Genomic DNA, 17252 nt, shown 5'->3' with positions numbered 1-17252 from the left:
ACACAGACACACACACACACACACACACTCCGGCCAAAATAAACAGGAGGTTCTCGGGACCGCCCGGCCGCTCGTCTGCGACCTTGGCAAAGTTTGAAGGAGCGTTCAGCTTCACTGCACACAAGTGCACTCACGGACTCTTGTCGGGGCTCTTGACCCCACTTGACAGGACGTGGAAGTCAGACGTCGGCAAACGCGTCCACGCATCAGGCGGCGTGGGAATTCACTGTGTTCTTATTTTTCTGGTGTCGTTTTTAGGACCCCAGGTTAGAAACGCGCTGATTGCGTCCAACCTGACCCAGACTCAGCTCGCCACCATCTGGTGAGTAAAGGTGTGTGTGTGTGTGTGTGTGTGTGTGTGTGTGTGTGTGTGTGTGTGTGTGTGTGTGTGTGTGTGTGTGTGTGTGTGTGTGTGTGTGTCTGGGGCTGTGGGCTTTAATACGTTAATAATAGTATCTATTAATCAGTAGACAGGCTGAACATGTAGATGGATAATGCCATTAAATTAAACCTACGCTGGTGTTTTAGCTTCTTTACGTCATGGTTAGGATTTACGGCATAAAACCTTTCCATGAATAGGATTTAATGCCACTTGGTTTATCATTTAATAAAGACAATTATAATAACACAATATGAACCGCAATCCAGCTTGCAGTATAATAGGTTTCTTGTTTTTGTATTTTAGCTCATTGTTGTGTTTTTTTGATATGGTTCACTCTCAATAGTCTCATCAGCTTTTCAGCAACAAAAAAAAAACCTCTTATAAATCGTCCACACACTACTACACACTACTACTACACACTACTGCTAAAGCACCAAAAGGCAAACAGACAAAGTTAGCGTCTGGCTAGCGGATAGTGACGTGTTTAGCATCTCAAAAAGGAGTACAAAGTATTCCCCTCAGCATTTGGTGGACTTATGAGCCAGCTGGTCAGTAACGTCCAAGCAGATGAACGTTAATGCTGCGCTCTGTGTGTGCTGGAGGAGTAAATCGGCGACTGTTTGCTCGGCCGTTCATCAACACAACTTTACGGGGTGCTAACTTGTTAATTTGTACAATGTTGACAGCTCGCTGCCTCTAAAGAAGACGTGTTCATCTTTCTCGCTCTGCTATGTTGTGCGTGCGTAGGACCTTGGCAGATGTGAACAAGGACGGTCAGCTGCAAGCGGATGAGTTCATTCTGGCCATGCACCTTGTGGACATGGCGAAAACTGGCCGACCGCTACCCCTCACGCTGCCTCAAGACCTCGTGCCTCCTTCTTATAGGTAACACACACACACACAGATTGACACACTCAATCATATTGTATCCATTCATAATTATATATTCATTATTTCCTTCTTTTCTTTTTTTAGAGGAGGAATCAAGCCCAGTGAGCTCGTTAATGGAACGGGGCCCTACTTAACTCCCTGTTTAATAGAAACACTGGAGATGGAACCTGGACAGAAGAACAAGAGCAGCGGTAGGTCATCACGTGACTTCACGTCACGCCACAATTTGAGTGTTTGGTCGTCCTCTTGTGTCACGTACGTCTCCCTCCGTCTTCTCCCCTCCTCAGTGTCCTTTGAGGACAAGCTGAAGGCGAACTTTGCGCGAGGCAGCGCGGAGCTGGAGAAACGTCGGCTGGCTCTGGAGGACGAGCGGAGGAAGGAGAGGGATAGGAGAGACAGGGAGGCGAGGGAGGCTCATGAAAAGAGGGAGAGGGAGACGAGGGAGGCGGAAAACCGGAGGAAGCTCGAGGAGGAGAGGCGCTTGGAGAGGAATCGAGAAATGGAGAGACAGAGGGAGGAGGAGAGACTGAGGGAGCTGGAGAGGAAGGAGGTGAGCATGGAGAAACGGCCCGGACGGCGACATGCCGGGCGTCTCGGGGGTTTGACCGTGTTCCTCGCTGCTTTCAGGCGGCGAAGCAGGAGATGGAGCGCCAGCAGAGGGAGGAGTGGGAGCGTGGGAAGAGAGAGGAGCTGGGCAGGAGGAGAGGGGGGGAGCAGGAGGAGATCTCCCGACTCAGGGCCAAAAAGAAGAGTCTGGAGTTGGAGCTGGAGGACGTGGTGAGACATTCAGACAGCGAGCACTTCTCACAAGGCATGGGCTCGCACTGATATCTGTCTAACTGGTCTCGCAGGGAAACAAGCACAAGCAGATCTCAGACTGCCTCCGTGACGCTCAGAGCAAGAGGCGGATCCTGAAGGCGGAGGTGGACCTCGTCAATCAGAAGAGGGACACGCGCATCACAGAGATCAACACGCTGCAGCTTCAGTTTGAGGTTAAAGAAATGCTTTTGCTTTAACTTCCTCCCTGTCAAACATTCATTACATTTTTTTTTGCCCCATGAATGTTTTTCTTCCTCTCATATTCTGCTTGTGTGTGTGTGTGTGTGTGTGTGTGTGTGTGTGTGTGTGTGTGTTTGCCATAGGACTGGCAGAGGAAGCTCTCCCAGCTGGTCCCGGAGCGGCACAGGCTGACAGAAAAGCTGCAAAACATCAACCTCAACAAAATCTCCCGTGGGTGACGAACGCCTGGCGCACAACACGCGGACATCACGCGGTCACTGAACCCTCGAGCTGGCCTCTGACCTTTTTTGACCTTACCCTCCCCCCCCCCTCCTCCCCTCTCTGTAGCAGCAACTCTGACCTCGCTGACCGGGACTGTGACGGAGAAAGGAGGGAATTGCCGGAGGCTGAAGGACCAGCTCGACACTCTGGAGCGGGAGACCACCGACAAACTGTCCCAGATGGAGCAGTACAACAAGGAGCTTCAGGTCAGTGATGGGCACAGACTCACCCGGGATATGGAGGCGGGTAATGACCTTTATTTTAGCCCATCACAACGGATCACAAAGGTCAGGCCACTACAGAGCGGTTCAGTGAAAGCCAGACTACCTGAAGTCCCCCCGTTTCCAGTCTTTATGTCAACTTGCTGGCTCATTGCAAAATTAATGCACAGACACAAAAGTGGTCATTTTCTCATTTTACTCTCTGCACGAAAGCAAATAAGTTTCCCAAAACTGTTTGGTGACTAAATATGACTTCTAAATCCATACATAAACTGGGGTGTAATCATAATAATACGACAAAATGAAGCCAAACAATAAGAGGTCCCACCGATATTACGAACCAGAAGACATGTTTTTCTTTTCCCTCGGTTTTGTTGGAATCAAACAGAAAAGGGAATCTCACAGTGCTGTGAAATCGTGTTCAGCGGGTCTTGGAGTTCGGCCCCTCGGGAAAGAAAAAGCAAACCTTGTTACCTCACGTTATTGCACACGTACACACACGGACGCGCCGGATATTCAATACCTGTGATGAATGATGTCGTATCTCCTCACAACATATCAATCTAATATTAATAATTGGAGGCATCAACAGTTGCTCTATCTTCTTTTCTCTCTTCTGGTTCTTCTATATTACATTTGTTTTAATAGCTTTTAACACCTTTCCTTCTCTCTGTCTTCTCCCCTTCTGCTTCCCTCGACCTGGATCTTTCTTCTCCGCTTTCTCTCCGCTTTCCTTTTCCTTCTTTAATCCGTCTTACAATTAAACTTTCATCTTGATCGTCTCCCCTCCTCTGTTCTCTTCCTCTTCCCTTCCCTCCATCATCACACTGTGTTTTCTCTCATAGCTTGGGGATATGGATGACTGTGTCCTGCGGGGCCTTCTGTCTCTGCTGGCCTGCCTCAGCCAGCTCTTCCTTCTCATCAAGGTTATCCTTCTCCCCCCCTCTCTCTCTCTCTCTCTCTCTCTCTCTCTCTCTCTCTCTCTCTCTCTCTCTCTCTCTCTCTCTCTCTCTCTCTACCTGCTACTGTGTAATCTTTTTCTCCCTTCCTCCTTATTAGTAGTTGTTTTTTTTTCATCTCACCTCCCGCCAATGTCTTCAATCTTCCTCTCCTTTTCATCCCGTGATGATTCGATCTGTTCGCTCATCCTCGGGGTTGTTTTTTGTTTTTCGACTCATTATTAAAGGGAGCCCTCCTTTGGTACCATGTCTCCCTTTTTTTTTTGTTGCGGGTTTTGTTCTCGCCTGTGTTTCTTTGTGTAAACAGGATGCACCCTGAGGGTAAAACACACACACACACACATATGGAATGCTTAACCTGTACAATCGATGTGTTAGAAAGAGGAAAAGTGAGCTCTGCTTGTACATATGCACACACCTCTGCATGTGTCTGTATGGCTGCTGTTTTTTTTTTTACTTATTTGGATCTGTTTTGCATGTTTAGACATGATTGTATTTGTGTTATTGCACCAAATATGTGTATTCTTTGAAAGCGCCACACACTGTATGTAGATATGAGCTTATCTGTCTATGCATTGAGCACAAATGCGACGTCCAGTCCTGTGCATCCACTGCTTTGGCTCGTCGAATGAAAGCTCGCACCGACTTGTTCTGTGTTTCATGTTTCATTGCTCGCGTCTTTCACATCTCTCTGACGCGCGGTACTTTCTGTGTCTGCACCAGGAGCTGAGGGAGAAGCAGGTGAGGCAGCAGGCCGTCCTGGTCGACCTGCACAGAGTCAAAGAGGAGAAACTGAGGGAGCTGCAGAGGCGCAGGGACGAGGAGACGGAGAGGAAAAGGAGGGAGGACGAAGAGGCAGCCAGGTGTGTGTCACTGCAAGTTACTCATACCGTACTTCTACTTGTGTTGCTGTTTGTTCCTCCTGATATTTTAGGTGGCCTTCATTTCCGACGAAACGCATTTTCTATGCCGGGCTTTAAAAAAAAAGTGCTTTCCACAGACAGGCGAAGCTAGAGCGAGAGAGAAGAGAGCAGCAGGAGAAGGAGGAAGAGGAGGCACGTCAACGGAGGCTCCTGGAGGAGCAGAGGGCCAGGCAACGGGAGGAGGAGGAGAGGGAGGCTCAGGCTTGCCTCCAAGCCGCCCAGGAGAAAGCACAGGAAGAGGAGAGGAGACGCAGGGAGGAGGAGGAGAAGGAGAAGAGGAAGCGGGAGGAGGAGCAGGAAAGGACACGGAAAGAGGAGAAGGAGGAGGAGGAGGAGAGGAGGAGGAAAGATGAGCAGGAGAGAGGAGAACAGCAGCCGGCGCTGGCGGCTCAGCGACCCTCCAAGCTGACCACGTATCGAGCTCTGTACTCGTTTGTGGCCCGAAACGCCGACGAGCTGAGCATCGACGCAGACGGTCTGATCGAGGTACGAGACGCGCACTCACACCGGAAGATGCAGGTGTTTGGATGACATCGTCACACGTTTACCATTCATGCTGCAGCCTCGCGATACAATATCATCACAATACTCATAGTCACTGTCTGGACACTGCATGCTGAGTGTTGTGAGAGCATATATTGTGATTTAATAAAAGCCAATTTAGACTGCAAATGTTGCAGTTTGACCTCATCTGTTTTAACAAATGTGATGGTCTACGAGAAGTTTTCCCTCGGCTCATCTCGCTCGAATAATTTCATTTGTATTGCAGCATAATGAAATGCTTCCCCGAACTTTTATTGAATAGTTTTTAGGATGATTTAAAAGTGCAAAGTGTCTTTGAGTACCATGAAAAGCGCCGTATAAATTAAATGCATTATTATTCATATTATTATGTCGGCCAATTGTTATCAAATGGTTAAATTCTAATTATTTGACTTTATTTCGATAGACACATAAGATAGCAAACATGCATTTCAACTGAAACTTCCCTTGTTTTCTATCTTTTTCTTGACACATACAAACATACAGCGTACCCACCTCTCCCTCTGGTGCACCCACCTAGCGTACAGGAAAATAAATACATCAAAATAAATGAAAAAGAGGTCACCTCATTTCGCCAGCCAGACGTCGACACACATACACACGCACCTAAACACACATATCTCCACTACATCTGCACGTAGACACAGCTGCTTCACTCTACACAGCGCACACAGTCATCACATCACACAAACATATCCACAAACACACAACAGGTTTGGCCAATAGGTAGAAACCAGAGCGCCCACATTATTGCCTGTCCAACCGTCAAATCAATACATAAACAAAAACAGATAGAAAAGAGAAGAAAAGAATGAAAACAGAAAAGGTTGATTTCTTATTCGCTTTAATAGTGTTTTAGCTTACTGTGATAGCTGTCTTAGAGATGTCAATATTTGTTAGTTTGCGATGCAGTATTTGATGAGCGTGGGTTAGTAAAGGATGCAGGACAGATGGTTTATGGATATCTCTGTGTGCGATTGCTCCGTAAGAGTTAATGTTCCTGATTGGTCCAAAACACGACTGCAGCTGGGGAAACGGCTCATTTGTCATCCCCGCCGTGTTAAGCCTGATTGCCGGTGATTAAGCCGTTGTTTTTTTTTCAATCCCGCAGGTGGATGAGCAGACCGTCGGTGAGCCTGGCTGGTTTTGCGGGAGCTACCATGGAAACAGGGGCTGGTTCCCTCAGAGTTACGCAGAGAAATGTTCGACCCCCTCTACCGCTGGGACACCTGCCCCTTCCTCACCTGGAAAAACGTCCCGTCCGCCGCCGCTGCCACTTAACACGAGGTAGGGGAAAGCAACGGGACGGGGCTGACATCTCTGTGTGATATTTCAGTTCCTCTACATTAGAGTTATGTTCCGTCTGCTAGTTTATAAGCAGCCATGCTTTGTGCATTGCAATGTATGTTTACGGGTCTCTTGGGTGGCTTTTATTCTTGCGTTGGCTCCTTCCTTCATGGTTTGTCCCTCCTGTTTAACCCAGAGTCGCAGACAAGAAGGCAGCATGCGACATCACTGTTCCTGCCCCGTCGGACGCTTCACAGGTAAAACTAGACTTTCGCGCCTTCTTTTGAACTCCTGACGCGGTGAATTGGGGCTAACTCAGTTTCCTTAAGAGAAAGCTCCCTCCTGCGGGAGAGATACACTTTTTGGTGACCTACTCCAGATGCAAACTGAAACCCTGTGTTGACGCGGTGTCAGTTCAGAGATTAGCATTCTATTTCTGGGGCGAGTCGCCATGTTTATACCGGAGCAACGTGGGAGTTATCTGTTTCCATCCCTTCTGTGTTACTCTCTTTTGTCCGGCATGACAAGGGCAGAAAGTTCTCATCGTGTCTTTTACAAAAGCCCTTTAATGAGCTCTCTCAGCGCTGCCATTCGATCAGATTGAAGCTGCTACAGTTATTAATTTTATATTAACAATGAAATAAATGATAATAGGAAAGTTCTCTCTTGTAAAACGCACAGAGAGTTCTAAGATGCTGCGGTTCCCCTCGGCTCTACCGGAGCTTTTTGACTTCTTTCAAGCTCATTGTTTTGGTTTTTCCGTCCTACAACTTCACTGGTTTCAGTCTCACTGCTCTCATCAACGTCATTTCCAGATAAAGCTAGCAACTAGCGGGTGAACATAGTGGAGCATTTTGCATCTAAAGAACCCAATATATATATATATTAGCCCCGGGTGTTTGTGGCACCCAAAACAGAGCTAAAAGGAGAGTGCATGAACTTGCTTTCCGTCAGGTGACCCGAGCCATGACTCTGAATGAAGGCTAATGTTTCTGTATATCTGTTGCATGTGCAAACATGTTGCCGTATCAACTTTTTTAAGGTGATTTTGTGTCACGGATGTGGCTCCTGCTTGTTGCTCTGTTGGTTTAGTGATGTCTGCCTCCATAGTATATCTGAGCTATAAACAAGCTTTGGCAGGCAACTATCTAGGTCTGGCTTGGTGCACGCACTGCTGCTGTCACCATCTCTCTCACACACTCACACACACACACACACACAGACACATGCACACACATATATACATCTTCAGCAGCAGCATGGCTGTATATTTATAGCTTCTCCCTATGAGAGTCCCTCTCCCTGTTTGCCTTCCTGCGGCTCGCGCAGACATTTATAGATCGCCATCTCCCAATAGATAACGTCAGTGTTGGTAGCAGAGAGGCTCACGAGTCACTTTTGGCAAGTCCGAGTCAAGTCTTTGTGGGTCAAGTCTCACGTCTCTCGTGTTTGCATCTTCAGCTGCATCCCATCCGGTCTGCTTAGAACAGAGTAGAGCGTTAGCTCAGACACTAGCACACAGTGTCACGCTTCACTGTGAGGTAAATAACTGTGTTTGCCCGTAACACTGGCTATAGACTTAAGGCAACAGGAAAGAACACCTTAAGGTCTACGGGAGCATGGTCAGAAATCGGTCAGGTGAGCCGAGATATTTTTAGTTGCTCTATTTATCAGGGTGATTCGCCCAGAAGGTCGATTTGATGCTTTCCCGGAATTGCTGGACTCTTAATGTGAAAACCTCTCCATCCCACTCCTCAGTCCTCCGTCCCCCCGTTGGCTCGAGCCGTCTCCTCGTGGTCGGCCACCTCAGAAACGAGCCTCAACCTCTCCTCCGGCACGGGTGACGTCGTCACTGCAATGCTGAGCTTCTCCCAGGGTGACGTCATCAGCGTGCTGCAGCAGAGGGAGGACTGGTGGTTGGGACAGCTCAACGGGACTCAGGGATGGTTCCCCAAAAGCTACGTCGCGGTGGAGACGGGAGGCAATACAGAGTATGAGGACACACACACACACACACACACACACACACACACACACGCCTCTCTGATTTTTATACCTCTTTTTCTCCGAGGGATACCTGGCCACGGCAGGCAGCAACATGAGAAACACATAGTTACAGACAAAACACGGAGCAAGAAACGTTTAAAGAAGCTAAAAGCTAAGAGACAGTGACGTAAAAGAGTTGATTTTAAAAGCCCTTTTTCCCCCATTTCCTTCCTGGCTTTTGGGACAGTGAATATAAAAAAAGTCATGAAGTATTGTCCGACACTTCTCTGCATGATGAAAACACACAGGTAGTTTGGGAGCAGATTAAGGATTGCCTTTTTAAATGAAGGTGTACCAATGACAGAGTCTACTGACGTCAGCTTTAAGCTGATGCTGAGACTAAATTAACTGTGTTGTTCCTGTTCCAGTGTGGATGACGCGTCTGACTCTGCTCAGCTCGAAGGTAAGAACAGTTTACGTGTAGAAAAAAACAAAGTCTCTGCGTTTTTTTTACTCGTGACAACAAGCCAACCGTCGGACACGTCGCTCTGACTTGCGCTCTTGCATTTCATCCGAACCAGAGTACGTCGCTCTGTACACGTACGAGAGCCCGGAGGCCGGGGACCTGCCGTTTGTCGAGGGAGACGTTGTGACGGTGACGGAGAGGGAAGGAGAGTGGTGGCGAGGATGCATCGGGGATCAGACCGGGGTTTTCCCCTCCAACTATGTCCGACCTGTCGAACCAGAGGTGACACAGATTCGCGTTTGTCAAATTGTATTCATTGTTTAAAGTATAATGTATGTCCAGGAAGATTGCAAAGATCAGTCAGCCGTAGACCTGGGATGAGTGTTACTACTTCTTTTCTACAAAGCAATTCATATATATATTTTTTGAGTTCCTCATTTGTTACTTTAATGTACTTTATTCATTTAGGTGTCAAAACCTGGAGCTCCGATCAAAAAGCCTGGTGAGACATCGATTTTCTCTCTCTCTCTCTCTCTCTCTCTCTCTCTCTCTCTCTCTCTCTCTCTCTCTCTCTCTCTCTCTCTCTCTCTCTTTCTTTCTCTCTCTCTCTCTCTCTCTCTCTCTCTCTCTCTCACTCTCACACCCACTCGCACACAGTCTGCTGATTAACTCTGTTATGCTCTTGACATTTACCTGATCTAAATCCTCCCTCAGCTATCTCTGTTTTGTCATCAGAGATAGCTCAGGCAGTGACCACCAACACCGCCGCCGCCGTTGCCCCGACGATGCATCAGCTGCATCTGTCTCCAGGGCAACTGATTGTGGTCCTGGCGAAGAACTCCACCGGCTGGTGGCTCGGGGAACTGCAGGTCAGTGTGTGTGTGTGTGTGTGTGTATATATATATATATATAAATATATACATATACGTTTTTAAATATATGTATACATATATAAGAATATAGGAAGAAAATATTCAAACCTTAAAATGTCAGTAACAAGGTTTTACAGGAATTAATGTGGCTCTTAATGCTGATGTGCAGTTCAAGGTCAATTGTACATGACGTCGCTGTATATGTATGAGTAATCCGTCATGGTGGAGAATATTTTAATATCCACAGTGACGGCCTTTTCTTTCTCTGTTTGAAGAACGCTGAGAAAACGTAACTTGTGATATTTAATCGTGGGGAAAACTATCAAAAGCTTTATTAGTAGATTCAAAGAAACATGTGATGCAACAAGGCACACATTCGTGTTTTTGTTTCTGCTGTCGGATCTGCGGGTCGTACATCTGAAGCAGTGAGAGGTCACACCTAACTGCCTCTTAGTGCTGATGCTGTTTAAACCCTCAGTGAACTGTTTGACACAGTAACGAGACCGTAATGAGTCAAGTTTGCAGCGGGGGGACAGCTCCGACAAGATTTATATTAACACGGTTGGAGGACGACCCCGGCTTTGTCAAATTGTCCACTGCCCTAAGTGAAAAATATGTTGATTTACATTTGTATTAAATTCGGCCAAGTAGAATTAGGCGTTTCACAAACTTGAGCGTTGGCTTGATTTATAAAGGTAGCCGGTATAAATTCCCAGTAAAGACACGCTTCGGTATCGGTTAGTTTGTCCTGCTTCAGACTCCGGAGGTTCGGCTCTCAACCCCCCCCGACAAAAATCAATTTATCCATTTTACATCTCCGGATTGAACCAGCAGGCGACTGATTAACTCCACTGACTCTTCGCCCTGCAGGCTCGAGGCAAGAAGCGGCAGAGAGGCTGGTTTCATTCCTCTCACGTCAAGCTCCTCGGCCCCTCCAGCAGCAAGCCCTCCCCCTCCCCTCTGCCAGGTGCTGACACACTTTGAACATAGCGATCCATCACTTCTGTCTCGCACAGTCAAGCGGATTCATATTTCTTGGCCACGGTTACTTCGAGCACGCTGCCAAAAAACGGAGTTTTCTGTGCGTCCGATTGTGAGATTGAACAAAAACCAATTTGCATTAATCTACGAAACAAATCTGCTATTAAATTACTGTGGCGCTCGATATAAATGAATGATTAACCTGGAATGAGTGTCTCCAAATCAGAATTGCACAATGGAGTTTCTGTTATTTTGTGAATTGTATCGTTAAACAGCGTCGTTCATTGTTCATTTTACAAATATCTAATTACTGTTGTGCCCAGTAATTAATTCAGACAAGCTTACAAATTATTGGTATTATCAATATATTGATGAGATTCTCAGATTTAGAGTCTGCAGTCACACTAGCAGCTACGTGAGCTAAACGTTAATGTGCAATCCGTCCAGTAGTCATCAAGACCGTTCACTTAAAATCACAAATATCAACCTTGTCAGGGGATCAGCACAGTCAGTAAGGTTCATCCTCTGAGGACCACGAATGTATGTAGAGCATGTCATTGCTCTCCATCCAATAGTTGATGAGAGAATTTAATCTCAACCAATCTCAATCCTGGATCCACTCCGCTCGCAGAAAGCCAGTAGACTGAACCGTTTGACTTTTCAACGTCCTTCTTCTAAAAAAAAAAACCCCATGTGTGCCTCTGAACCCTCAGTGTGCCAAGTTATTGCAATGTACGACTACACGGCTGCCAATCGAGATGAGCTGAGCTTCTCCAAGGGTCAGCTGATCAGCATCCTGGACAAGACCAACTCTGACTGGTGGAAAGGAGACGCCAATGGGGTCACGGGCCTGCTGCCCACCAATTATGTCAAGATGACAACAGAGTCAGACCCCAGTCAGCAATGTGAGTAAACCTTTTTTTCTTTTTCTGCCATTACAGATTTTCACAGAGGGACAATATGTCTCTGTCTACTTGAGAGAAAATCCATAATGCACACACACGTAGTTGGAATTATTGTGGGAGTGCTGTTGGGAGTGGGGGGGGGGGGGATAAAACAAATGGAAAATGATAAATCATGTTTATCAGCTGGAGGAAGAAACGTCTCTCTTGTTGCTGACAATCTGATTGGTTGACTTGGTTCACTGCAGGCACAGTAGATGCCTTATCCATGTCAGAGCATGGAGGGACCGACGGTAAGATTAATAGTTGCTTTCTGTCACTAATTGGTGACCATAAACCCGCCGCACTTAAAAGGCTCAATCCCCACATACTTTGGGTGTGATTCATATTGAAATAACTGGTGTCACACACCTTCCAAAATGAACTAAACAAAACAAAGTGAAATTATTACTTATTTTGCCTTTTAAGTGCCTCTGAAACGGCTGCACCAACCATTTTAAAAAATCATTCAAAAGGAATAGTTTGATGTTTTGGGAACAACGTTTGTGCTTCATCTTGCCCGAGAAGGCGGTTGACCAGCCGGCGGTTAGCTTAGCATAAAGACAGGAAGCGGACAGAAAACGTTCGACTTGCTCTCTCTAGCCGGAGATCACGCTAACATAAACCTGTTAGTGCTCACTAAATAACACGTCAAATGGTGCCGTTGTCCCTCTTTAAGCTAAGCTAAGCTAACAGAGTGGTCGTCTAACTCTCGGCAAGAAAGTGAATGAGCATTTTTCCCAAAATGTCTTTCCAACGAATTACCGGATCACAGAATGAAAGGGAACAACCACCGATCAGTTTCAAATTAAGAACACATGAAGTCACATTTTGGAAGCTTAATTTTGGGATTGATACAGTATAAAGCTAATGCGCCGCTGTGTGTACAGAACACTGATGACTGCTCTGGTGGGTGTAATTCACTTATTGACACATAGGTGGCCTGATTTACTTTTCTTTTTGCCCCTCAAAGTGCCGATTGTCAAGCAAGAGGTGTGTGTTTAAATTAGCATTCATAGCCCGCGTGTTCTCCCCACAGCGGTCGATCTCTGTTAACAAGAAGCAACACGCTGGCGTTTAATTAGGATGAACTCGTTGGAGCCGCAGACACAAAACAAAACACAATGAAATTTTAATTCCTATGAACACACGACGCCTGCGCTTCATCAGAGAGAGAGAGAGAAAAAAAATGGAAGAAATTACCATCACGCTCCAGCTGATATGATTAGTAACAACATTTACATTCCCAGAAATACATTATTAATGCACTTGCATGTAAGAGTCAAGCATTAATATTAAAACTATATTAATGTCTCTTCGTCTCTCCTTCATCTCACTCACTTCCCCCTCCCGCTCCTCCACGTCATCTCTTTTTTTTCTGTTTCCTCTGTAGGACAGTAATGCTGGCTTTCCTCTCTACACCTCTTCTTTTTCCTCCTCCTCCTCCTCCTCCTCTTCCTCCCCTCCTTCTGTCTGAGCCAATCTGAATTGCCCTATCGCAACAGGAAGCCAGGCCGTCAGCGAGGGCATCTTTCCACCTCGCTCGTTTGGAACTTTGTCGTTCTCTGTTTCTCGGTCTCTTTTTTTTTTTTATTTTGCTTCCTTTTACCTTCTCCTCTTTGTCATTTTCTAAAAAGGCATTTATTTCCTCTGTCTCTCTCCCCTTCTGTGTTTCCCTTGTCGTTTCTTTAACTAACTAATTAACCTGGGGAGCGACGGAGGCCGAAGCAGCTGGACGTGTTTGAGAGGCTTTTGTCCCTCTGATGCAAAGGCATGTGACGTAGTATCATGAAAATAATATGGGAATGGGATCAGACTGGAGTCAGTTAGTTTTCTAATTTAAGGTGATCTAGCTGTCCGACTTTTTGAACAGGGTCACTCATTCTTGCACTAACAACACTAAACTTTGCTAAAAATGGACCAACGTGAAGACCCATCGCTGAAATCACCAATAACCTCGATTTGCCGCTTGCTGACTCGTTGCTCGTTCTAAAAAAAAACAAACAACAATTAATTGTGATTTTATTATCCACTTACGATGCACTCCATTTATGAATGCTTCCAAGCGTTTGATGTCGTGACTCATCCTGTACTGAACTGTGACATCACCAGCAAAAAAAAAACAACCAACAACAACTCACAGACGTTGGCGCACCAACTGGTAAGAGTAGATTCAGAGATAATGACACCGCACCGCTGACACGCACGTCCAACTTCTGCCAAGTTTAAACCTCAAAGACTACCGACGGAGTCTTCCACTTGCTCTCTCCCTCGAGCATCGGCTACTTTACGCATTCACACCTATGCAATCGTGAGGAGTGGGCGCTCCACCATGACCGGTGCTTCACTATTCTTTAATCCTTTGGTAGCGGTGATCTTAGCGTTAGCATTGCCCGCTATGTTCCCTGAGTTCATGTACTGCAACTACAACGTGCCTCACCTCTTGTCCGTGCATTAAGTGTAAATACAATATAGAGCTGATAATAAATGCAGGTTTTAACATGCTCTGCGTGTCGTGTTTTTTGGCCGCGGGTCTCCTCGGACACTGTGTCGACGGCCGAGCGGAAAGTATTTTGTGTGTGACGCACGTGCTTGTGTGTGTTCGCTGGCGCATGCGTTCTCGCATGTTTTGCTTGTTTTGCACGTGCGCGGCGCTGCAGGGTGCGCCGACCTGATGACGCTGGACACCATGAGCCCGCAGGAGAGGAAGAGGCAGGGTTACATCCACGAGCTCATCCAGACCGAGGAGAGCTACGTGGAAGACCTGGAGCTGGTTCTCGAGGTGCGAAACGTGCACGCGCACACATGCAGGACCTGGTGATTTCTGCCGCGTTTGTTAATCTTTCAGCATATTTGCGCTAGGTCTTCTACAGGCCCATGTGCGAGTCGGGCCGGCTGACTGAAGCTGAGATGGGAGTGATCTTTGTGAACTGGAGGGAGCTGATCATGTGCAACACCAAATTGCTCAAGTGGGTACCACTAACCCGGCTTTATGAAGCATTCTGGGAAATGGGTTGTGCACAAACTCTGCTTCTTCATTGGATGTTGGTGTCCAGGTTGTGTTAATGGAAGCAACTGCAAGTGATTAAATGATTAAAGAAAATCCACTTTCAAACCGATTTGGATCTACTAACTAAGATGTACCAAGAATCGTGTTTGACATCGTCGTCGTCACGTTTTTGTCCAGAGCGCTACTCGTCCGTAAAAAGACGGAAGGGGAGAACATGCCGGTTCAGCTGATCGGGGACCTGTTGGCTTCGGAGCTGGCGCACATGCAGCCTTACATCCGCTTCTGCTCCTGCCAGCTCAACGCCGCCGCCCTGCTGCAGAGCCGAACGCTCAACCAGCCGGACTTCAAGGACTTCCTCAAGGTACGGGATGCAGATGATGAAAAAAAAACAAACAACTTCTTTTTAAGAAACAAAGGGACAAAACGGTTCAATTAAATATATTTTCCCCTCTCTTATTGTCTGCCTGCCCTTGAGCAGAAGATCGCCACGAACTACCGCTGCAAAGGAATGCCACTGTCCAGCTTCCTCCTCAAGCCCATGCAGAGGATCACACGCTACCCCCTGCTCATAAAGAACGTATGTGGAAAATATTCTCTCTATGTCTAACTACAAACACTACTCCCCCCCCCATCGATATTCATTGTGTGACTCCTGGTTGGTCAGATCCTGGAGCACACCCCGGACTGCCATGCGGACCGCGGCCCGCTGAGAGACGCCCTGGAGCGGGCCGAGGAGCTCTGCTCTCAGGTCAACGAGGGCGTCCGGGAGAAGGAGAACTCCGACCGGCTGGAGTGGATCCAGAGCCACGTGCCGTGCGACGGACCCATCGAGGTAAACGCATTCAGACATTTTATTTGGCAGTCTATAAATGTCGATGTTTTATTGCTGCCGTGAAGTGCAGTTATAAACACCCTCCACTGTGTATTTTATGTTGGATGCCACTGTGATGGATTCTGCTCGATTGCTTTTACAATAACTCCTTCACGTCAGAACGTATCCGATCGGTTATCACAACAAATGCGCCCATGTAGTAGGAAAGCCGTCGAGCATTTTTCACTGAAGCACTTTTCTGTCCCTTCCCTACCTCCATCCTCAGTCATGCATCTCTCTCCTGTCTTTCAGCACTTGGTCTTCAACTCGCTGACTAACTGCCTCGGGCCTCGCAAGCTGCTCCACAGCGGTCGGCTTTACAAAACCAAAAGCAGCAGGGAGCTGTGGGCTTTCCTCTTCAACGATTTCCTCCTCCTCACTCACAGCGCCAAACCCTTCTCCTCCTCAGGACCAGACAAGCTATTCAGCCTGAAGACCAACATCCAGCTGAAGATGTACAAAACAGTAAGCAAGAGGCTCGGCGCTTATCCTGCACAGGATTATAAATACCTTTTTTTTGTGGTGGTAAAGTAGTGCATGCGCCGCTTTGATTATTTATGGCATACAGCAGGGGAAATCTTCTCCATCCTTCTCTGGATTTCTGTCCATAAGTGATTCATCGGCTTCGTTTTCTTCCCCAGCCGCTGTTTCTAAACGAGGTGTTGGTCAAAATGCCGCCGGACCCGTCCAGCGACGAGCCGATCTTCCACGTCTCGCACATCGATCGCGTCTACACGCTCAAAACCGAGACGTTGAACGAGAGGTGACGAGCTGGCACGTGCACACGTTTCACCACCTTTTGATTAATCGGTCACCTCAACGCATTGTCTGAAGGATACGTGCATGCTCTGTGTCGGCAGGACAACGTGGGTCCAGAAAATCAAAGCAGCGTCGGAACAATTCATAGAGACGGAGAAGAAAAAGAGAGAGAAGGCGTATCAAGGTAAACGGGCAAACTCTCAGTGAACCCGATGGCCAAGTGAGCGAGTCTGCTGGGCAATCTCACAATGTCCATTTGACCCTTGACCCTCCCTTCCATTATTGATATATATTATATATATTGATATAATATCTTTGAACCCTTTTCTTGACTTAGAATAAAATATATCTCATAACAAGTTGGTACAACTCGTCTCACCTTTAACTAAAAGAGGTTAAATATATAATTTTGATATAGTGTCATCCAACTTAAACCATATCAAACCATTAATGAATTATACAGGTCAACTTTAGGACATTTAACTTTTTTCACGTTCTTTTGTGATGTAAAATAAAGTGAAGGAAGGAACAAGGGTTGGTCGAGAGAACATTGAATTACTGAAATCCATAAAAATCCATGAAGTTATTAGATTTGTTCTAATAAATCTAGCAGGCAATGTCTGAAATATAACTTTGTTAAAAAAGACCCACCCTTCTGGGGCAAGAAATCCTTTTCTTATAAGAAGAAAGAAGTCGTATTTATCCCGATGGCTGCCATTTCTGCTGCAGAATGTGTGCAGCAAGCCGACCTCTTATGTCTGTGTGTTTTTTGTTCCAGCGCGTTCCCTGAAGACCAGCGGCATCGGCCGACTGCTGGTGACCGTCACTGAAGCCCAGGAGCTCAAAGCCTGCAAACCCAACGGTGAGCCTTTTTGTGAG

At 46.7% G+C, this 17252-nt stretch overlaps 1 protein-coding gene across 11 annotated transcripts in view; it reads left to right on the top strand.

Annotated features, from left to right (window-relative positions):
* Positions 1–17252, top strand: part of itsn2a (intersectin 2a) — a 36416-nt gene that overhangs the window by 17831 nt on the left and 1333 nt on the right. For 3 of the 11 annotated variants that reach the window (XM_068577491.1, XM_068577488.1, XM_068577484.1), the window contains 30 exons: positions 259–322; positions 1130–1267; positions 1358–1464; positions 1561–1823; positions 1901–2050; positions 2125–2265; positions 2416–2503; positions 2621–2760; positions 3621–3701; positions 4458–4597; positions 4735–5143; positions 6312–6487; positions 6684–6744; positions 8246–8478; positions 8902–8936; positions 9055–9221; positions 9408–9441; positions 9654–9808; positions 10682–10778; positions 11506–11697; positions 11943–11987; positions 14394–14515; positions 14596–14702; positions 14921–15104; positions 15222–15320; positions 15408–15575; positions 15867–16079; positions 16256–16377; positions 16475–16557; positions 17152–17235. In XM_068577491.1, coding sequence (XP_068433592.1) covers positions 259–322; positions 1130–1267; positions 1358–1464; positions 1561–1823; positions 1901–2050; positions 2125–2265; positions 2416–2503; positions 2621–2760; positions 3621–3701; positions 4458–4597; positions 4735–5143; positions 6312–6487; positions 6684–6744; positions 8246–8478; positions 8902–8936; positions 9055–9221; positions 9408–9441; positions 9654–9808; positions 10682–10778; positions 11506–11697; positions 11943–11987; positions 14394–14515; positions 14596–14702; positions 14921–15104; positions 15222–15320; positions 15408–15575; positions 15867–16079; positions 16256–16377; positions 16475–16557; positions 17152–17235 — 4098 coding nt within the window. The remainder of the gene's footprint in view (positions 1–258; positions 323–1129; positions 1268–1357; positions 1465–1560; positions 1824–1900; positions 2051–2124; positions 2266–2415; positions 2504–2620; positions 2761–3620; positions 3702–4457; positions 4598–4734; positions 5144–6311; positions 6488–6683; positions 6745–8245; positions 8479–8901; positions 8937–9054; positions 9222–9407; positions 9442–9653; positions 9809–10681; positions 10779–11505; positions 11698–11942; positions 11988–14393; positions 14516–14595; positions 14703–14920; positions 15105–15221; positions 15321–15407; positions 15576–15866; positions 16080–16255; positions 16378–16474; positions 16558–17151; positions 17236–17252) is intronic. The other 8 variants (XM_068577485.1, XM_068577486.1, XM_068577490.1 and 5 more) reach the window with 8 other exon arrangements.

This window comes from Clinocottus analis, unplaced genomic scaffold, assembly GCF_023055335.1.
Source record: "Clinocottus analis isolate CAN_PGR_092001 unplaced genomic scaffold, fCliAna1.0.p SCAF_15, whole genome shotgun sequence".
Taxonomy (NCBI): domain Eukaryota; kingdom Metazoa; phylum Chordata; class Actinopteri; order Perciformes; family Cottidae; genus Clinocottus; species Clinocottus analis.
This window is presented reverse-complemented; position numbering and strand designations above follow the sequence as displayed.